This window comes from Artemia sp. Qi Xiang Cuo, chromosome 3, assembly GCF_049724085.1.
Source record: "Artemia sp. Qi Xiang Cuo chromosome 3, ASM4972408v1, whole genome shotgun sequence".
Taxonomy (NCBI): Eukaryota; Metazoa; Arthropoda; class Branchiopoda; order Anostraca; family Artemiidae; genus Artemia; species Artemia sp. Qi Xiang Cuo.
This window is the reverse complement of record NC_142796.1, coordinates 79,503,312-79,527,019: the sequence shown is the minus strand read 5'-3', so window position 1 is coordinate 79,527,019 and position 23,708 is coordinate 79,503,312. Positions and strand designations below refer to the sequence as shown.

Genomic DNA, 23,708 nt, shown 5'->3' with positions numbered 1-23,708 from the left:
TATTAGTTGTTGAAAGATCCATCAGTTCAAAATTTTTTTTACTGTAATTTTTGTTTTCATTTTCATTGCTGTAAGAACTGGAAAAGAATAAATTTGTAATATACGAGTAATTCGTTTTCAGTGAAGCGCCAATGACGCAGAAGGCTTTAGGTTCTTACAGTTAAAGAAGGGGGCAGTATCCAAATTTTGTTTGTAGTGAAACTATAATTGTCTTAACCAATCTTGGAAATAACTAATAAATTAAACTGAATATTTTATGTATAATGATATTAATTGCTGAAAGCTCATCAGTTCAAAATTTTACCGTAATTTTAATATTTATTTTCAATATTAAGTACAAAAGAAAACATTTTTAACATAATTCGTTTTCAGTAAAGCGCCAATGACGCAGTAGGTTTTAGGCTTCTGCAGTGAGGTGATACCCAAACTCTTGTTTGTAGCTATTTTTATTCGATTCAAACTTGATTTGCATATTCAATTTAAGTTTCATTCGTTTTAAGATTTATTTATTCATTTACATTAATATATATTGTATGTTTGTTCGCATTGATTGTTTATTTAATTTCTGTTCGTTTTAAGTTTCATTTATACTTTAATAGCAAAATAATTTTTTTCGGTTTAAGCTTGATTTTTATGTTCAATCTAAGCATTACTCGCTTTAAGATCTATTTATTCATTTATATTATTACTTGTTGTATGTATTTTGCTATGATTGTTTATTTAATTTCTGTTTGTTTTGGGTTTCATTTATTCTTTAATAGTAATTTCTGGTCGTTTTGAGTTTGAATTTTAACAGGTATTTGTATCTCCTGAGCTTAAATTTAAAATGGCCTTTACTTTTCTTTGAAAAACCTATTTTCCGGAAAGTATTTTTAAATTAACCGTTTTTGATTGCAAAGAGTTTCAAGTTTTTATGGCATGGAGGGTGCTTACTGTCCGATTATTCTTGACTTTAAAAAACGGATCTAGAACTTTCAATTTAATTCGAATGAGGCTTTTTTCAAAGTCTATACGATTACCTCTTTGATAAAAACTATATATATGAACAATAAACAGCTTGCATAACTTGTGGACAGCGATTGACAACATTGAATGGATTGAAAAAATAGCTCCAATAAGAGGGTTTAGACCATTTCCCTTGCTGTTACAAGGGGATCAAGACTGTTTGGAATTGACCTTAATAGGATTTTGTGTGCCAAAGCAATTTTGTATCTATCACAGAGTATGTATTTTAACCTTATAATTGGATAATTATAATACATTTACTATGTGTTCTTCCCATACAAAACTTTACCTTATTATAGTCTTTGGGGTGGGGGTGGCGTACTTAGCATAAAGAAGAAAACTTTAGCGTAGACAGAAGACGAGGGGGAGGGGGAGGTTGGAGACTCATACAATACGAGTGGAACTTCAATTATTTCCTCCGTTCCCGATTTAGGACATTAGACAGACTCATTGGGCTGTAGAATGTAGGAAGTTGAGTTGTGGAAGACGTTAAAATACTCAAAAATACTTTATATTTTCAGTTATTGCAGGATTGATTTTATAGATTGTGGAATGGTGAGCACCCTGGGCCATCATTTGGGTGAGCTTCAACTAATAATATGCCATTTTGATTAATTGTTCAGTGTTTTGTGCATAGATTATTCTATATATGTTATTTTGAGTTATACTTTTATCGCATTGCGTTCATTTTTAAGCCTTGAGATAAAAACTGAAACTTTAGCGTAGACAGAGGCGGGGGAAGTCTCCCCCCCCTCACATGCATAGTTGAGCAGCCGCAGAGAAAGTAATACAAATGAAAATAATTTGTCTTTGGAAAATGTCTTTTTTCAAAAGACACGAACAAAATCGTCTAAAGGAACCTGAATTGCTATCTCTGACATTTCCGTTGATTCTTTATTCTTGTTACTTTCAGATGTAAAATTTAGAATATTATCGAATGGGTTTAGTCGTCCCCTCCCTGAATAATTCACATTTGGAAAACCCACCCCTGAAAAATTCCCTCCCCCTCAAAGAACATTTTCTTTTGCTGCTGATAATTCCCCCACGTTAAATTCCCCCCAGCAGACACTTATTTTTTAATTTACATTAGTATCAGCACTAAATTTGTTTATTAATTTACATTTATATCTATTGTACGCTTGTTTGCATTGATTTTTTATTTATTGATTTTTTGATTGTGTATATGCCCCCAGGGCATAACTTACAACGCCTACCCCCGGGACCTGGTGGGCTTTGTCGACACCAGAGGTTTTTGTTATCAGAACTTTGAACTATTTTAACAAAATGTCTATCTCGAAATTTTTATCTGATGCATTTAGGGCTTGGAGGAGGGGGGGGCTAGTTACCCTCCAATCTCTTTTGAATCTTAAAAAGTAAACAAGAACTTTCAATTTTCAGTCCAATGAGCCTTCTCTAAAGTTTATACGAGCATCCCTTCCATAAGAAATAATGGGATGGATTCGGAGAATCCTTAAATTACAACCCTTGCCCTGAGGACTATGGGGGAGTTGTCATCCTCAACGACCTCCAATCACTTTTGAATATTAAATAGGGCACTATCCCTTTGAATTTACAATCGAATGAGCCTTTTTGAAGTTTCTACGACAACGCCTTCTACAAAAACCTTATATACCCCCAGGGCATAACTTAAAACCCTTGCCCTGAGGGTTGAGGGGGAGTGTCCTCCTCAAAAACATATTTTCTATCTTGAAATCAACTACGCTGAACAAAATGGCTATCTCAAAATTTTGATTGGATGTTTTTGGGGAAATGATGGGCCTGGGGGGCTAGTTGCCCTCCAATCACTTTCGGCTATTAAAAAGGGCACTAGCCCTTTGAATTTCCAATCGAATGAGCCTGTTTTGAAGTTTCTAGGACAATGCCTTCTATACAAACCTTATATGCCCCCAGGGCATAACTTAAACCTCTTGCCCTGAGGGTCGTGGGGGAGTGTCCTCCTCAAAAATATATTTTCTATCTGGAAATCAACTACGCTGAACAAAATGGCTAACTCAAAATTTTGATTGGATGTGTTTGGGGTAATGATGGGCGTGGGGGGGACTAGTTGCCCTCCAATCATTTTCGACTATTAAAAAGGGCACTAGAACTCTGGATTTCCAATCGAATGAGCCCCTTTTGAAGTTTCTACGACAACGCCTTCTATAAAAACCTTATATGCCCCCAGGGCATAACTTAAAACCCTTGCCCTGAGGGTTGAGGGTTAGTGTCCTCCTCAAAAAATATTTTCTATCTGGAAATCAACTACGCTGAACAAAATGGCTATCTCAGAATTTTGATTGGATGTGTTTGGGGAAATTATGGGAGTGGGGGGGCTAGTTGCCCTCCAATCATTTTCGACTATTAAAAAGGGCACTAGAACTCTCAATTTCCATATTCATGAGCCCCCTTTGAAGTTTCTACGATGACCCCTTCCGTATGAAGTGCCTCTGGGAAAAAAAATAATAAATAATAATAAAACATTGCAGCCGTATGGCCTTTACTATAGGAAACGCTACAGCGTTGCCTCTGTTTTTTTCCCAGAGGCACTTCACATGGAAGGGGTCGTCGTAGAAACTTCAAAGGGGGCTCGTTCGATTGGAAATCGAGAGTTTCACAACCCTCAACCCTCATGGCAAGGGTTTTAAGTTTTGCCCTGGGTGCATATAAGGTTTTTATAGAAGGCAATGTCGTAGAAATTTCAAAAGAGGCTCATTCTATTGGAAATTCAAAGGGCTAGTGCCCTTTTTAATAGTCGAAAGTGATTGGAGGGGACTAACCCCCCTCTCACGCCCTTCTTTCTCCCAAATCAACCTAGCAAAAGTTATGAGACAGCTCTTTTACTCTATGCAGTTTTACTGCCCGGATATTAGGTGATACAAGGTAACCACCCCCTCACAGACCTTACGAAAAGGGTTGTAAGTTGTGCCCTATGTGCATCTAAAGTTTTTATAGAACGAGATTTCATAAGTGCTTCAAAAAGGATTAATTTTATTGAAAATTGAAATGGCTAGTGCCCTTTTTAATAGTCGAGTGATTCTAGGGCAACTGACACCCCTTCCACGCCCACCATTTCCCCAAACACATCCAATCAAAATTTTTATATAGCCATTTTGTTCAACGTAATTGAAAGTTTTGGAAGTTATATGTTTGAGCTGGACACTCCCCCACAGTCTTCAGGGGCAAGGGATATAAGTTATGCCCTGGGGGCTTACATGGTTCTTATGGAAGGAATGCTCGTATAAACTTCTGAGACGGCTCCTTTGATTGGAAATTGAAAGTTCTAGTTCACTTTTTAAGCGTCACAAGATATTGGAGAGGAACCAGCGTCCCCCCCTCCCCAAACCCTTTTTCCCAAATGCATCCGATAAAAAATTTGAGATAGCTATTTTTTTAATAATAGTTTAGAATCAACAGAAGAAAAATTCTAGTATGAACAAAACCCCCCAGGTTCCGAGGGTCGGTAGTGTAAAGTATGCCCTGGAGGCATATATGGGTCTTATAGAAGGGATGCTCGTATTAACTTCCAAGAGGGCTCATTTGATTGGAAATGAAAAGTTCTAGTTCACTTTTTAAGATTCAAAAGAGATGGAAGGGAACCTAGCCCCCCCCCACGCCCTTATTCCTCAAAAAAGGGCGTGTCCTGAAAAAAATTTCAGGACAATTCCAAATAGTCCTGATCTCCATAATTTATGCAAGCTGTCCATTGTTCATATATAAGGTTTTTATCAAAGCGGTAATCGTAAAGACTTTGAAAAAGCCTCATTCGATTTAAATAGAAAGTTCTAGCTCCGTTTCTTAAAGTCAAAAATAATCGGACAGTAAGCAACCCACCCATGCAATAAAAACTTGAAACTTTTTGCAATAAAAATCAAACAAAAATTAATTAAAGAAAACTTTCCGAAAAATAAGTTTTTCAAAGAAAAGTAATGGCCATTTTAAACTTAAGCTCAGCCGATACAAATACCTGTTAAAATTAAAAATTAAAACGGCCAGAAATTACTATTAAGGAATAAATGAAACCCAAAACGAACAGAAATTAAATAAACTATCATAGGAAAAAACATACAACAAGTAATAATATAAATGAATAAATAGATCTTAATGCGAGTAATGCTTAGATTGAATATGAAAATCAAGCTTAAAACGAGAAAAAATATTTTGTTATTGAAGTATAAATGAAACTTAAACGAACAGAAATTAAAATAACAATCAATGTGAGCAAACATACAATAGATATTAATGTAAATGAATAAATAAATCTTAAAACGAGTGAAACTTAAATTGAATATGCAAATCAAGCTTAAATCGAATTAAAATAAATACAAACAAGAGTTTGGGTATCGCCTCACTGCAGAAGCCTAAAACATACCGCGTCATTGGCGCTTTACTGAAAACGAGTTATATTACATATGTTTTCTTTTATGCTTAGTATTGAAAATAAATATTAAAACTACAGTAAAATTGTGAACTGATGAGCTTTCAGCAATTAATATCATTATACATCAAATATTCAGTTTAATTTATTAGTTCTTTCCAAGATTGATCAAGACAAATATAGTTTCACATACAAACAAAATTTGGATACTGCCTCCTTCTTTAACTGTAAAAACCTAAAGCCTTCTGCGTCACTAGCGCTTAACTGAAAACGAATTACTTTTACATTACATTTTTTTTCTTTTCCAGTTCTTACAGAATTGAAAATGAAAATAAAAAATAAAATGAATAAAAATCTTTAACTGATGAATCTTTCAACAGTTAATATTATTATATATCTAATATTCAATTTGACTTCGTTTATATTTTCCAAGACTGTTCAAGACTCATATAGTTTACAGTAAAGCCCCAATGACGCAGTAGGTTTTAGGCTTCTGCAGTGAGGCGATACCCAAACTCTTGTTTGTAGTTATTTTTATTCGATTCAGACTTGATTTGCATATTCAATTTAAGTTTCCTCGTTTTAAGATTTATTTATTCATTTACATTAATATTTATTGTATGTTTGTTCGCATTGATTGTTTATTTAATTTCTGATCGTTTAAGTTTCATTTGTACTTCAATAGCAAGATATTTTTTTGCAAATTCGACATGTATGAGAGATCTAAAGGCACTTAACTTCACTCAATCACTGTGTTTACTTTACAAAATTCCAATGCTGTTTTATAGGAAATTTACGCAAGCTATTGCTTGTATGTGCTTTTTTGTATAAATAGTGTTCCTTGTAAAAATGTGAAATTGTGTATTTTTATTATACAATTTATGATGATTAATATTTATGATACATAAAGAGTAAACTTTTTCTACGCTTAAAATTATGGGAAGCGAATAAAAGGTAGACTAATAAGCATTTAACGTGTCGCTTTGGAAGATGAAAAGTGATCTACGATTTTAATTGCAGTCGCTCATCATGAAGCTCGTAAGTTGTGTATTCCTTTAAACAATTTTATTCTCTGTGTCCTTGTCTTTATTTACTTGCCCCGTAAATTTCCAGTGGATCTGAGGAATTTCTCAGCAAAAAGGTCAAAAATCGTCATTTTGAAGTATAATTGGCCCATGGTATTTGCCTCAAAATTTATAGCCAATCAGTGGAACGAATTCTTCCTATATTTCTGATAAAAAAAAATTAACGATAGGTTGTCGTAAACACCGTACTGGCCAACTTTCTGTCTCCGTGTAAACAGAGTGAACATCTTTGTATGATTCCAGCTCAAACAAGGTGCATTATCCATGCCCTTGTGCTGAAATAGTGATTCTGGGAGAAAGGGGGGGGGGCATTAGAGAGAATTCTGGTCCACTTTGGTTAAATGCGATTTATTATGGACCCCCTTCATGCCACATGACATGTTATTAAATATTCTTATATGCATGTTGTTCAAGCAAGGCGTCACATGGCTATGTATCAGAGAAATCTTTTTCACGTACCACTTTGTATGGAAGGATTGGTCGTAGAAACTTTGAAGTGGGGTTATTCGACTGTAAGTTGAAATTTTTAGTGTCCTTTTAATATTCAAGAATTAATAGGGGGTAACCAGCCCCCCTTCCCTCCTTTTCATTTTTTCTGTTTCCCCTCTCCCCCTCTTATCCCACCCCATAAACTCCAAAGACATCGGTTCGAAACTTTAAGGGATTATTGTTTGAGTCCAAAGGCTTCAATTTTTTCTTTTGTTCAAGGGGGATAGGGAGTGCAGAAATGGACCAGAAACATTTTTCTTATGACATATTTGAAACTTACAGTCGTAAGTTGTTAGGCCAAGAGGAGCCATCCCAGTGTACAAAATATTCTAGGGCGTAGTCCCCCCCCAAAGAAAAGGAAATAGAAGGAAAAAAGGGATAAAAAAAACTTTTATTCCTGATACTCGAGTCCTTGGACAAAGTCCTGGGGCTTTTTCCCGACCACTTTTCATGAAAGAGTGGTCATACGAAATTTGGAGGGGGTCCTTAAAGATAGCGATTCTATTGAAAATAGCCGAACGGTCCAATAAACACCCATCCAGGGATGGTGTGTCCCCCACAAATCTGGCTCGTAGCTCTCGAGGATTGGTCTCAAGTTAAAAAGAGATTGGGCATTTGATCGTGGGAGGGGATAGAGGTCCTGGAGATGGGCCAAGAGATACTTAATGTAAAAAAAATATTCCAGGGCACTTCTCCATTTCAATAACTGGGCTAAAAAAAAAATGGCCGAGATGCTGCGTTCCTAATTGTATTGAAACATAAGGTCGGGCTAAGGGGACTTGAAAGCAGAAAGAAAAACAAACCTATCGTTTCCTCCAAAATGGGGCTCAACAAAGGGATAGAAAAGTGCCAAAAAAAAGTTTCCGTCACTTCTTATCGAAAGGTCATTTGTAGAAACTAGGAGGAGATTCTTTTGATTTGAAGTTAATAGCTCTAGCGTACGGTTTAAGAGCTAAAGGGATTTGAATGTAATCAGTCTCCCTCCCATTTCGAGATATCCATTTTGTTCAAGAGCGTCAAAAGGTCTAATAAGTATACCTTAAGAATGGCTTTGGAGATCAAGTTGAAACTTTGAGGGATTCCTAGGGTGGTTATATGTGGGCCTTCAGTTTTGGGTTATTGCTGGGTTACATTTATCTAGGTTATCGAAATTATGTATCTGCAATATCTTGAGAACGGTTTAGGGCTTGAAGTTAAAACTTAAAAGTACTGTTGGGAAAGAAAGCGGGAAGATGAAAAGATGGGGTTTCAAATTTTCATGCTTGGGTGAAGTGGGAAGGGGCAAAAGTTTTGTCTCTGATCTACTGAAGCATTTTTGCACTACAAGCTCCTAGAGCCTACAGTAAAATGCACTATGCTTTTCCAGGTTGTATGGCGTATACCAGGGGCATATCTCAGGAAAGGCTTGGAGCATCAAGTTGAAATTTTCAGGAAGGGCTTAGGGAGAAATATGTGAATGTTAAGTTTTGTCTGGGGTGAAAATTTTTTTAATAAGCAGGATAAAGGAAAGGCGATTAAAGCAATCAATAGAATGCATTATATCTAGCTGATTGTCATAACTTTCACTTTTAAAAGAAAAAAAACGCCACATACCTTCTGCGAGTGAGAATTTGTACTCCTAACTATGAAGTTTTAGTATAGAAGGGCGCTGTCTCTAGTTTTCTTTCTCCAGGATGAATAAGTATTTCAAATTTCCTATTCTTTCGCTTTCTGAAAAACCAGCAATTTCAAATCTCTAGAATTTGTTTAAATATAATGTGTTTCGTCATCTTTCAATAAAATATATGTTGTCTACTCCGTGTTCATAGACAGTTTGAATGCAGGTCTAGGTCACTGTCCGGAGAGGTGCCAGGAATGGCTGTACTGCTCATATTCAAAAGATCTATTCTACTGTGGCAAACGGGGTAGACGTAGCTTGGGTAACAGAAGTCATAACGGGAGTAGTCGTTTCAAGAACAGTCGTTAGAGAAAATTTTAAGTAGTGGTAGTCCGAATGGATATAGGTAAACCCTGGCGCTGCGCCGATAAGGGAAGACCGGTTGTGGCGGGGCCAAAAGCAGTGGCGGTGGTGCGCCGCTGGCGCGAACAATGTTGACCGCAAACATTAATGTTTTCATCAGTCTTTCTCAAATCCCAGCTCGAATTTACAAAAGATTCGGGCCTATTCATGAGTTAAAATTTCGCAAGTCGCTGGCTGGACGCTGGTCTTCTTTGTTATTTATCAAGAAAAGTAGAAATCTGGTAGAAATTAAAGTGCTGTGGCGTTTCAGAACCCTTGCATAATAGTTGAAGCATATATTAGCGATGTATTATTAACATGAATAATTATCAAAATTGGTAGTTTTTTTTTCATTGGCCTTTATTGCATACAAAACTTCAAACACCGTATCACAAAATTTGTCAATTATCTGGGTTAAAAACTTTGAATAGAAGTCTGAACCTAGAAGCTTAGTTTTTTCATAATGTTCTTTGCCTATATCTGTTTTATCTCCTTTAAAACAGTTGGAATGGACGACTTTGATATTGATTAATTAAAAAAAAACCTTTTCCATAAAATAAGTTATTTAAAGAAAAGTAAAGAACTCCATTAAACCAAAAATGAGCAAGAATAAAATCAAACAATCTACCAAGCGTGAAACTACCACAAATCATCATCGATAAATAACGAAACCCAAAACGAACAGAAATTACAAAAAACAACCGAGTCAAACTCACAACGAGCAGAAATTAACATGAGTAGGGCTCAAAACCCCTATGCATTCCCAAGGCCAGAACATAATTTGCACTTTACTGTAAAAATATAAATATTTTTACTTTTATAACTTTAATAATCAAATAATATTAACATTTTGACTACTATATTAAACTGACAATGCACATTCATTTATATTTCTTTCAGTAAAGTGCGAATTATGTTCTGGGCTTGGGAAGGCATAGGGGTTTTCAGCCCAACTCATGTTAATTTCTGCTAGTTTTGAGTGTGACTCGGTTATTTATTGTAATTTTTGTTTATTTTGAGTTTCATTTATTTATCGATGCTGATTTGTGGTAGTTCCACGCTTGGTAGATTATTTTATTTTTGCTCATTTCTGGTTTAATGGAGTTCTTTGCTTTTTTTGAAAAACTTATTTTGCGGAAAAAGTTGTTTTAATTAGTTTCTGTTCGTTTTGTATCGACATAGTCTTTTCAGGGAAAAAGAAAATAATACTTTAAATATTTTTGTTTGTTTTTTTTGAGACTTTATAATTTAGCATGCTATTTGTATGCTGGAGAAAAATTTTCAGCAATTTTTAACAACATAAACCCTTTTAAAAATCTGGACACAAATATTAGTGTTTAATTTAGTTTCATACCTCCTCTAGTTGACCTGAAACGGAAAACTTGATACCATTCACAAAAAAATCTGGGCGTGAGCGAGGGGTTAGCTACCCTCTAATCAGTTTCGACTATTAAAAAGAGCACTAACCATCTCAATTTCCAATTGAATGAGCCCCTTTTGAAGTTTTTACGATAACGCTATTTTGTAAAACGCTTATATGCCCCCAGGGCATAACTTACAACCTTTGCCCTGGGGGCTCTGGGGAGTTTGTCATCCTCAAATACATAATTTCCAGAACTTTAAACTACGTTGAACAAAATGGCTATCTCTAAACTTTTATTGAATGTGTTTGGGGAAATTGTGGGCGTGAGAGGGAGGTTAATTACTCTCCATTCACTTTCGACTATTGAAAAGAGCATTAGCCCTTTCAATATTCAATTAAATGAGCTCTATTTAAAGTGTTTGCAACAGCTTTCGATATAAACATTATATGCCCTCAGGGCATAACTTAAAACACCTTCGCTAAGGGCTCTGAGGGGGTTATCACCCTAAAATACCTAATTTCCAGAACTTTCAATTACGTTGAACCAAATGAATATCTCAAAATTTTGATTGGATGTGTTTGGGAAACTGTAGGCGTGAGAGGTGGGTTACTTGCCCTTCAATCACTTTCAATCATTAAAAAGGGCACTAGCCCGTTCAATTGCCAACTGAATGAGCCTTTTTTGAAGTTTCTTCGACAACATTTTCTATATAAAAAAAACCTTATATGCCCCCAGAGCATAACTTATAACCTTAGCCCTGAGGGCTCTGGGGGGTTGTCATCCTCAAAGACATAATTTCCAGAACTTTCAACTACATTGAATGAAATGGCTATCTAAAATATTGATTGGATGTGTTTCGGGAAATGGTGAGCGTGAGAGGGGGGTTAGTTGCCCTCAAATCACTTTCGACTATTAAACAAAGAGCACTAGCCTTTTGAATTTCCAATCGAATGAGCCCTTTTTGAAGTTTATACAACATCCTATAAAAAAAACTTATATGCCCCAGGGCATTACTTACAACCTTTGCCCTGATGGCTGTGAGGGGGAGGGGTCGTCATCCTTAAAGACCTAATTTCCAAAACTTTCAACTACGTTGAATAAAATGGCTATTCAAAGATTTTGATTGGATGTGTTTGGGGAAAAGATGGGCGTGAGAGGGGGGGTTAGTTGCCCTAAAATCACTTTCGACTATTAAAAAGGGCACTACCCCTTTGAATTTCCAATCGAATGAGCTCTTTTTCAAGTTTCTATGACAAAGATTGCAATAAAAACCTTATATGTCCCCAGGGCACAACTTGTAACCCTTGCCCTGAAGACTTTGAGGGGATTGTCCTGCTCAAAGGTATAATTTCCAGAGCTTTCAACTGCGTGGGTCAAAATGGCTATCCCAAAATTTTGATTGGATGTGTTAGGGGAAATGGTGGGCGTGGAGGGGGTGTTAGTTGCCTTCCAATCACTTTCGACTATTAAAAAGGGCACTAGCCATTTCAAATTCCAGTCGAATGAGCCCTTCTTGAAGGTTCTACGACAACAATATCTATTAAAACCTTATATGCCCCCGGGGCACAACTTACAACCCTAGCCCTGAGGGCTGTGTGGGGGTTGTCATCCTTAAAGACCTAATTTCCAGAACTTTCAAATACGTTGAACAGAATGGCTGTCTCAAAATTTTGATTGGATGTGTTTGGGGAAAAGGTGGGCGTGAGAAGGGGACTAGTTGCCCTCCAATCACTTTCGACTATTAAAAGGCACTAGCCCTTTGAATTTCCAATCAAATGAGCCTTTTTCGAAGTTTTTATGACAATGCTTTCTATAAAAACCTTATATGCCCCCAGGACTTAACTTATAACCCTTGCCTTGAGGGCTGTGGGGGAGTGTTCTCCTCAAAAACCTAATTTCTATCTGGAAATCAAGTATGCTGAACAAAATGGCTATCTAAAAATGTTGATTGGATGTGTTTTGGGAAATGGTGGGCGTGAAAGGGGTGTGAGTTGCCTTCCCATCACTTTCGACTATTAAAAAGTGCACAAGCCACTCCAATTTCCAACTGAATGATCCCTTTCGAAGTTTCTACGACAACTTTTTCGATACGAAGTACTCTGGTCTAAAGGAAAAAAATAATAAATAAGACATTGTGCCAACATGGTTCTTATATGCCCCCAGGGCATAACTTAAAAACCCTTGCCCTGAGGGCTGCGGGGGAGTGTTTTCCTCAAAAACATATTTTCTATCTGGAAATAAACTACGCTGAAAAAAATGGCTATCTCAAAATTTTTACTGGATGTTTTTGGGGAAATGATGGGCGTGGAAGAGGTGTTGGTTGCCTTCCAATCACTTTAAACTATCAAAAAGGGCATTAGCCGTTCCAATTTCCAATCGAATGAGCCCTTTTCCAGGTTTCTACGACAACTCCTTCGATACGAAGTGCCCTGGTATAGAAAACTAAAAATAAATAATACATTGTGCCAACATCGTGCTTTACTTAGGCAGCGTTATTACGCTGCCTTTGATAGCTTGGATTCACTTACGTTATTTTTATTTGGTTAAATTTTAAGAGCAGAAGTAGCCCCGAAAGTTTGAACATAATACCCTCAGTCGTCCTTGGGACACTGCTGAGATGCCTTATTGGGAATTAGCATTAGCACAGTGCATTTTGATTTAATCTCAAACTAAGATTTAGTTTTTAAACATAATGAGGCAATTGGGAGGGTGGTTGTGGGAGGGGAACTAGTTGCCTGAGGGGGTTGTCATCCTCAAAGACCTAATTTCCAGAACTTTCAACTACGTTGAAGAAAATTGCTATCTCAAAATTTTAATTGGGTGTGTTTGGGGAAATGGTAGGCGTGAGGAGAGGAGTGTTAGTTGTCCTTCAATCACGTGCGACTCTTAAACAGTGCACGAGCACTTCCAAGGTCCCCTCGAAGGAACCAGTTGTGAAGTTTCTGACCAAGCGTTCTATAAAACTCTACTGCACAAGTTCATACCATAAACCCCTAGACCATAGGGCTGCGTGTTTCTACAACATTCTATAAAAAAAACCTTATATGCCCCCAGGGCATAAATTACAATCCTTGCCCTGATGGCTGTGAGGGGGAGGGGTTGTCATCCTTAAAGACCTAATTTCCAAAATTTTCAACTATGTTGAATAAAATGGCTATCCAAAAATGTTGATTGGATGTGTTTGGGGAAAAGGTGGGCGTGAGAGGGAGGTTAGAAATGGTGGGCGTGGAAGGGATGTTACTTGCCATCCAATCACTTTCAATTATTAAAAAGGGCACTAGCTCTTTCATTTCTAATCAAATGATTCCTTTTTGAATTTTCTACAACAACCCTTTCTATAAAAAACAACCTTATATGCCCCCTGGGCATAACTTACAACCCTTGTCCTGAGGGCTCTGAGGGGGTTACCACCCTCAAACACCTAATTTCTAAAAGTTTTAACCACGTTGAATAAAAAGGGCTATCTAAAAAATTTGATTGAATGTGTTTGGGGAAAAGGTGGCGTGAGAGGGTGGTGTTGCACTCAAATCACTTTCGACTATTAAAAAGGGCCCTTTGAATTTCCACTCGAATGAGCCTTTTTTCAAGTTTCTACGACAAAGCTCTCAATAAAACCTTATATGCCCCCAGGGCATAACTTCCCTTACCCTGAGGGTTGTGGGGGGAGTTTCATCCTCTTAGATATAATTTCCGGACCTTTCAACCACTTTGAACAAAATGGCCATCCCAAATTTTGATTGGATGTGTTTGGATAAATGGTGGGCGTGGAAGGGGTGTTAGTTGCCCTCAAGACCTTGGGGAGGGGGGAGGGAGTGCCATGCTCAAAGATAGAATTTCCAGAACTTTAAACTACGCTGAACAAAATGGCTATCACAAAATTTTGATTGGATGTGTTTGGGGAAAAGGTGGGCGTGAGAGGGGGTTTGTTGCCCTTCAATCACTTTAGACTATTTAAAGGCACTAGCCCTTTGAATTTCCAATCAAATGAGCCTTTTTCGAAGTTTTTATGACAATTCTTTCTATAAAAACCTTATATGCCCCAGGGCTTAACTTACAACCCTGGCCTTGAGGGCTGTGGGGGAGTGTTCTCCTCAAAAACCTAATTTCTATCTGGAAATCAAGTATGCTGAACAAAATGGCTATCTAAAAATGTTGATTGGATGTGTTTTGGGAAATGGTGGGCGTGAAAGGGGTGTGAGTTGCCTTCCAATCACTTTCGACTATGAAAAAGTGCACAAGCCACTCCAATTTCCAATTGAATGAGTCCTTTTCAAAGTTTCTACGACAACTTCTTCGATACAAAGAACTCTGGTCTAAAGGAAAAAAATAATAAATAATACATTGTGCCAACATCGTTCTTATATGCCCCCAGGGCATAACTTAAAACCCTTGCCCTGAGAGCTGTGAGGGATTGTCCTCCTCAAAAACATAATTTCCATCTGAAAATAAACTACGCTGAACAATATGGCTATCTCAAAATTTTTATTGGATGTGTTTGGGGAAAAGGTGGGCGTGAGAGGGGGGTTTGTTGCCCTTCAATCACTTTCGACTATTAAAAGGGCACTAGCCCTTCCAATTTCCAATCGTTGGTCCCGTTTTGAAGTTTCTACGACAACGCGTTCTATAAAAACCTTATATGCCCTAGGGCTTAACTTACCACCCTTGACCTTAGGGATGTGAGGGGGTTGTCATCCTCAAAGACATAATTTCCGGACCTTTCAACTACGTTGAACAAAATGGCTATCTCAAAATTTTGATTGAATGTGTTTGAGGAAATGGTGGGCGTAAGAGGGGGGTTACTTGCCATCCAATCACTTTCGACTATTAAAAAGGGCACCAGCCGTTTCATTTCCAAACGAAAGATTACTTTTTGAAGTTTCTAAGACTACGCTTTCTATAAAAAAAAACTTTTATGCCCCCAGCATAACTTACAACCCTTGCCCTTAGGGCTCTGGGGGGATTGTCATTCTCAAAAACACAATTTTCAGATTTTTTAACTACGTCGAACAAAAGGGCTATCTCAAAGTTTTGATTGGATGTGTTTGGGGAAATGGTGGGTGTGAGAAGGGTGTTAGTTATCCTTCAATCATTTTTGACTGTTAAAAAGAGCAAAAGCCCTTCTATTTTCCAATTGAATGAGCCCTTTTTGAAGTTTCTACAAATTCACTGTCAATAAAAATCTTATATGCCCCCAGGGCTTAACTTACAACCCTTGCCCCAAGGGCTCTGAGGGGGTTACCATCCTCAAAGACATAATTTCTAAAATTTTTAACTACTTTGAATAAAAAGGGCTATCTAAAAAATTTGATTGGATGCGTTTGGAGAAAAGGATGGCTTAAGAGGGGGGGGGGATGCCCTCAAATCACTTTTGACTACTAAAAAGGGCACTAGCCCTTTGAATTTCCACTCGAATGAGCCTTTTTTTCAAGTTTCTACGACAAAGCTCTCAATAAAACTTTATATGCCCTAAGGGCATAACTTACAACCCTTACCTTGAGAGTTGTAGGGGGAGTGTCATCCTCTTAGATATAATTTCCTGACCTTTCAACTACTTTGAAGAAAATCGCTATCCCAAATTTTGATTGGATGTGTTTGGATAAATGGTGGGCGTGGAAGGGGTGTTGGTTGCCTTTCAATCACTTTTGACTATGAAAAAGAGCACTAGCCATTTCAATTTCCAATCAAATGAGCCCTTTTTGAAGTTTCTACGACAACGCTTTCTATACAAAAAAAAAACTTATATGTTCTCAGGGCATAACTTACAAACCTTGTCCTGAGGGCTGTGGGGGGGGGGTGATCATCCTCAAAGACCTAATTTCCAGAACTTTCAACTACCTTAAACAAAATGGCTATCTCCAAATTTTGATTGGATGTGTTTGGGGAAAAGGTGGGCGTGAGAGGGGGGTTAGTCGCCCTTGAATAACTTTCGGCTATTAAAAAGGGCACTAGCCTTTTGAATTTCCAATCGAACGAGCCTTTTTTGAAGTCTCTACGACAACGCTTTCTATAAAAACCTTATGTGCCCCAGGGCATAACTTACAACCCTTGCCCTGAGGGCTGTGGGGGAGTGTCCTCCTCAAAAACCTCAAATTTTGATTGGATGTGTTTGGGGAAATGGTGGGCGTGGAAGGGGTGTTAGTTGCCTTCCAATCACTTTCGACTATTAAAAAGGGCACAAGCCACTCCGATTTCCAATCGAATGAGCCCTTTTCGAAGTTTCTACGACAACTCCTTCGATACGAAGTGACCTGGTCTAAGAGCAAGAAAGCAAAAAAAAAAAATAACTTATTGTGCCAACATCGTTCTTTACTTTGATTTTTTGGATTCCTAAAAAGCCTTGCTTGTATTAAAAACCGGTTTTTAATATCAATTAAAAACAAAAAATACATTTTAAGTTTTTTGGCTTCCTTATAGAATACATATCATGTGGGCTAATGCTGAGCTGCTGCTTTTTTGGATTGCTTTTGGCTGCTCTTTTGGATATTATTCATTTTTGCTTTTGGGGATTCATTCCAAATTAGAAAATCATAAATACCTAATATCAGTTAAATTATAAGCTGCATCTAAAAGGAGTAAATTTATCGTATTGAAAAATACATGATGGTGAAACACTTCAGTTACAATGAAAAAATAATACTTTGATAAAAATTATAATTCTCACGTGTAAATAGCTTGTAAATACCTTTTATTAGAAGAACTTCCAATTGCATAAAAAAAAGCCCCTCTGGATACCGCCTTGATAGGATACCCTCTCTGCTTTAAATTAAGAAAATAAATAACTGTTTTGGCATTCCTGTTTTCAATAAAAAAAAATCGAGGTACTTTCATTTAAAAAAGAAACCCCCTATCCGTCCAATCTTTGGGTACTACCTTGATAGGATACCGTGTTTGCTTTAATATTAAAAACATAATAACTTTTTGGCATCCCTGCTTGCAATAAAAAAAATCGAGGTATTATAATTTAAATATAACAGTCCCCCCCCTCTGGATACCACTTTGATAGGATACCATAACTGCTTAAAAAAAAATAACTTTTTGGCATCCCTGCTTTCAATAAAAGAAATTCGAGGTATTATCATTTAAAAATTATAAAGGTCGAACAACAAAAATGGCCAGATTATTCAAATATACCTCAAACTACTGGAAAACTTAGTCATAGATTCACTGTGGTATTCAATAAGATCCAAGGAATCTAATTAAAAGAGAGCACTTACACAAGTCAAATTATGCTAGTAGTCTATAAGAAATCCAAAAATACCCAAGACAACGAACAAGTCCCAATCGGGGGTCCTGGGTCTATCAAAATATTTATGGGGTTTCCCAGGGAATTTGATATCATTTTCTTCCGTCTTCGCTTTAAATGAAAAAAAATAATATCTTTTTGGCATCCCTGCTTTCAATAAAAAATTGAGGTATTATCATTTAAAAATGATAGCTCCCTACCCCCCCCCCCCCTATAGGCAATAATATACAGTTTTTTTATGATCCCATTTTTGGGGTTATTTCCGTTTCAATCTTAAATCCGTTCCAATCTAGTCTGCAGCTTAATCTTGTGTCAGTAGAAGGTTTTTTTTTTTGGGGGGGGGGGTAAAAATTTTTTAGAAAGAAGATTGTGTTGTCTTTAATCTATCAGGCGTTCAATAATCTAAAAATAGCAAAAGAAAACAAATTCTGCAAACTTACGGTTCAGCTGTCGCAACAATCTGTTGACTATCAGTTTCAAAATCCAACTGAACCTGTATAGTGCATGCGTTCCGTTTAACTTAAAAATAAATTTCTTGACTACGAATGATGTAAAAATCTTATCGCAATTAGTAAACTGCATTCGAAATGGTTTAATCTCATTTCATAAAGACGATACTTTTGTCTATATATGAAGAACCGTGTATATTGCAAATTTGCAATTGTATCTGTCTGGTTGTTGTGCAAAGTAGCACAAGAGGAAAATTAACCAACAAAAGAGTAATGAAGAATTATGGTATGCAAAGTAATATTTGGCAGGGATAGTCACCAGTAATAAATCACTAGGGGTAGCACCGTGATTGGGTGACTTTCGGGGATTCAGGGAACCAATTTTTTTTCGGGGTGAAAATTCAGGGAGAGTGCATGCCTTGCTTGATTTCTAATCAGGAAAGTCGAAATAATTAACCACGCGAGAAAAGAAATGCTTCGACTTCGCGGTTGACGCAATAAAGGTTTGCAACAAAACTAATTCAAAGTCAGCCGAACGCCGTCGCCTCTACCGGTGGCGGTGCGCCTGCGGTACGCCAGCGGCGTTGCGACACTTCGACGGTGGTCAACTGGGCCCCTTGTTGGTGGCGTTCGGTCGATGCGTCGGCGTGGCGCCGGGATCTAATTATAGGGCTGGTAAAAGCAGTCGACCTAGGAGTAGAAGGGATAAGAAATTATTATGCTAAAAACTGTGGTTGTAAGAGTATTCGGGATGAAATTTATCGAAGTAAGAGTTTTATTAGAGGTTGCGTGCCTTCCGTAAATCCAAGTTTCTTCCAATATCAGAATATAACTTAATTTTTAAATGTGATTCATTTGTTTGATGAAAATGGATTGCACTGTTTGATATTTAGGGATTCAGAATCTCTTCAAAAACCATTATACGGAGCAGTCGTGAGAGGTGCCTATTGAAATCGGCTATTTAGCTTACCACTATTATTTATAACTCGACTGTTCCCACGCCTATGAATCTCAATATGCCAGCTCCTACCACAACCATCGCTTCCACGTTTTCACCATTAATTAATATTAACCGTTATTATTACTATCTAATATACTGAGCAATTTTTCACTATGTAATTGTGTATGGTGTAACTTTTTTAATTCAATTGTTATCCGTCTTCAAATTGGTTGTTTTTTTTTTCATTAATTGTTTGTAATAACTTGGCCTTAAAAGTTGTATTAATTACTGTACAAGATAAAACTTAACCTCAAACGAACAGGAATTATCGCAAATACATTTTGTCGCTTTAGTCTTCTGGGAGTTTTGAGAATGGTGGAAGGGGAAGCAATACTTATCTGTTATCGTTTAGTTTTGTATGTAATTTTCTATTGTAATTCATGTTCACCTTAGGTTATAAATCTTTCGTAAGTCGGTTTCTACTCGTTTGTATTTTCAAGTTAGTCCTCTACTCTGTTTGAAAATAAATGTTGATGTTTTTCCAGTTTAACCATGGAAAGGAGCCTGCCGTGAAAGATGTCAATTTTGATCTTCTCCTAGACGAGTGATCATTACTTTCTTTTAAAAAAGAAAAGACGAAAAAACTATTAAGCCACTAATATACAATGGTTAACAAAACTGGCATATAAGATGGTCTAGGGATAGTTATTATGAATATCGCCTGAAAAAGCAAATTGTTTGAAACTAACACGAGTTTAACGTCCAAATAAATGTATGTCTAAACTGGAATTTTTGGGGAGCATCAGCTATGCTTCCACAAGGTTTTTGAAAATATCATTTATCTCGTGGAATTACTGCTTTACATGATAAAGAAAACAGTGGAGTTTCCAAGTCTAGGCAAGTCTGGTGTTCTTATGAGTATCAGTTTTCCAGCTTCCTGCGAGTCGCGCATATTGGATGGAAAGCTAAGCCGGCTTGACTAGCCAGCTCACAAGTATCGCTTTTAAAACTTCTTATCCTGCCCACATTTCAGTTTTCTGCTCGTCTGTTGCATTTATAAACGTTATTTCAATTGGACTGAGCCATGTGCAACATTGAATGTCTAATCGGTAAGTGTTCTTGTCCTTTAAGGAGAAGAAAAAATTTCATTTCATGCCATCGTTTTGTATTGTAGAATTATTGCCCTAGCCAGAGATTATGCGACTCGACGTGTTACTTTTGGAAAGCGTTTGATTAACCATCCTCTTCACATGAAAACTTTGGCTCAAATGGAAGTTGAAACTAGAGGCTCCTTTTCGTTATTGATGGAAGTTGCCAGGTAAGGAATAATAGAAACTATTAGGGGTTTAGAACAGTGGCATAATTTCTTCAAATTTCTGGGGGGGTGGCAAAGTTAGAGGCAATTCTCCCAAATCAAGGGAAAATGACAGTGAAAACTGAAAAATCAGTCATATAGTACCATAAAGCCGAAGATTTACTAAAAGAAAACTGAACTGTTTCTGTGGATGCTTGAATTATGCAGGCTTATCTTAGTTTTGACAGGGTTTTTGAAGAAAATTTCAGTTTGAAGAACTGATTGAATTGGATTGAACTGATTGAATAACTGATTTTTTTTCTAATTAAGAAGGTTCGGCAAATTTGCATATTAAACTGGTGGAGAGAAGTATCTCCAACTAGGTTTGCCTCTCAATTACTTGTACTCTCAGTCATTATTTTTGTAGAACGTTACCCTGCTACTACTTGTAGTAACTTCTGTTCGTTTTAAGTTTGGCTTGTTTATTCGTTTGAATTTTTGTTCGTTTTGGGTCTCATTTTTTCACATATAGTGATTTATGTTGTTTTATTTTTTCAGTTTATCTAGAAAAATACGAAATTTCTTATTTTCCCCAAAATCGAGGATCACCGATGCTTGTTTGCGTGTTTTTGTTCTTTTTTCTAGGACCTTTGCAAGTAACCAAAGAGATTATGCCACAGTGGAATGACACGGGACATACCCCCTCGTTCTGACGCATTCTTTCTTTAAAATTTATGCAGCAATGGTCATACAGTATTGATTGAACCAACTTGGTACCAGCTATTGAGGGAGTGGGGAGGCCAGTGGATTTCTTTTTAGGGGATAAGACACCTGAAGCCTGATAAACAGCATTTTTAAGCCCAAATCTTTAAACCTTCCACGAAAGGTCTTCTTCTCACGTAGGAAAATTATTCATCTAGTAAAAATGGTGGGGGGGGGGGATTATGTCTCTTGTCCGTATCCTAGAATCGATCTGATGTAGGTGGTATGGGGTCAAATACCCCTCTTTCCCAGAAAAAAGGAATATACCTTATATATCGTGTTTAAAAGGGCATGTCCGTATGAGATTAATCAGGCCATGCCAATCGTTCCAAAAGGATTTAATTACGATCAAAAATTTGAACCTTTTTAAGTACCCCTCCACCAGAAGAAAAAAATAAACAAAAATTTTCTTTAAAATTTTTTGGAGCCTACTTTCATCTGAGAAACAGGGGGTGAAAGTCAAACCTCTCCCACTTATTATGAAAAGTAGTCTTTAAGAGGAAAGATAAATTATAAAATGTAGAAGCATCGCTAAATAAGTGGAACTTGAGCCTAATTGCTCTTTTTATTTCATATCTAAAACACTTCTACTTTATTATGAAACGTAAATACACGTAAATAAGCCCTTATTCTCGAAATATTGCTAGATAAAATTTAAACCTCAACATAGTGAGTAGATCAGTGAGATATCGTGTTTAGATCACCTTGAGTATGATTTTTAAAACGACTATAAATTAAATAAAAAAGTTATTTTTTCAAATCAAATTAGGAAGCCAAGTTAGGGTTTAAAATGATCATGATAATCATATCTTTTAGAAATCCCTAACCCCACCCCCCTTCTTTCCGCTAAAGTACGGTTTTTCGAAAGCCAATTTGGTAAACATAGCCCTAATTAGAAAAGGCTGTATTGTTGATAGTTTTATCAACTATCATAGGCTATCTTTGTGACCTGCTGTTGATATTTTTTTAGAAGCACTCAAACAGTTAATTTTTTCGTCAATATGTAAATAGATGGCGGGGAAAGCATCGATATCCTCTTTTCCCATAAGTTTGGATATTAATAGCTTTTTTTATACGAGAAATACAAGATTCTTCGCAGGGATTGACTGAGGAAATTTTGAAACTCCATTTTTTATGCTAAAAAATTTGAATGTTGGTTTGATTCATTTACAAAATATTTTAGGGGGAGGGCGAGCTTTAGTGATCCCAATTAACGCTTTTATCTAGAATTCTGTTCTTGAGACCTTACCTCTTCGTAAAAAAACTTGTAAAGCTAAAGGTCTCTTTTCTTCAAATTAGGTCCCTTGGTTTCTTCTTTTTAAGTATAATATTGTGGAATATAAATAAAAAATATAATATTGTGGAATATAATAATACTGTGGAATATAAATCAAGAATGCCATTTAAGAGAAGCCCGGGGACCGTATCAGTAATCAAGGGTTCAAACTAACTTGAATTTGCACCGAAGTAGGAAGAAAAATTCCAGGACAACAGTAAAAAAATGAAGGTGTTTTTACATATCTGTACCCCCTACGAGAATTGTTTGGTTCTTTCATCCTCTTAGAAAGCTAAATAGTACCTCTGATTTTCCGCCAAATTATTTCAGTCAAATTTGTATCGACCATGGTAGTGTTCAATATGTGGAAGGAAAACCAGTTCTCATCCCAGATATGTTTAATATGTGCAAAGAAGACATACTTGAGCTGAAATCAATCCTCTAAAGGAAAAACCTTGAACGTTCTGATTGGATTTAATAGTGTCTATGCTTTTTAATCTGACTGACAAGGGCGAATCTCCTGCATTTTTATTGGAGGGGTAAGAGGGGTCCATATCTGGATAGTCAAAGGGCATGGGATGCATAATATTTTTTTTCTTTACATTATTGGGGGGGGGGCAACTGCCCCCCCTTGCCACCCCCAAACGACGCCCCTGCTGACTGAATACCCCTACATTCGTTATTAAGCAGCTATTTATACAAAATCTTTTGGCATGTGTTACTACTTGCAATTTAATATTATAACAGCCAAATTTAAGCCACAAAATTTGTGTTTTCTTTGATATTCTATGTTACAGGACATTAAAATTTGATTAAGTATTTGGTAAAGAAAAATATGAAATAAAGAATTTGCTTCTGGCTGTGTTCTTCTTCTTCGCTTGTTAGGGATGTCCCGGCCTGGACCGTAAAAAGGGCGATTCGGCCCAATCCGGCCCGCGTTTGAAAGGACCCCACTCCGCCATCAAAATGAACAATTGATTTTCGAAATTGTGAAATATTTTTTATGATTCTAGCAAGCCTCGTATCAGGAGAAAGATCATTCTTCAGGCTAAAACCAATAAGAAAAACTATCTGATATCAACAATAATCAGGATAGACTAAATTACTTAGCAATTATGTTGGTTAAAAGTGAAGACACAAGGAAAATAGATTTTAAAACCGTTTTAGAAGCATTTACAATACAGAATTTAGAAATATGTACATTCATATGCCCATATTTGGTGCGTAAATATCAAAAGGCGTCAGAAGTTTCATAATATCTAGGGTACACAAACGTAAATTAACTTTAGCTCAAAATGAGCACAAAAAATAACAGAAGAGGACAAAACCATAAGCTCAAAATAAAAAAACTGGACCATCAAATTAGACAAGATCAAGAGAACGACCTGAGAAACGTAAATGGTCGACGGGTGATAATGAATAACCTT

The 23,708-nt window shown here is 36.8% G+C and overlaps 1 protein-coding gene across 1 annotated transcript in view; it reads left to right on the top strand.

The window, feature by feature from the left end:
* Positions 1-23,708, top strand: part of LOC148954585 (acyl-CoA dehydrogenase family member 11-like) — a 112,440-nt gene that overhangs the window by 59,108 nt on the left and 29,624 nt on the right. The window contains exon 7 of the mRNA XM_089086615.1: positions 20,124-20,267. Coding sequence (XP_088942741.1) covers positions 20,124-20,267 — 144 coding nt within the window. The remainder of the gene's footprint in view (positions 1-20,123; positions 20,268-23,708) is intronic.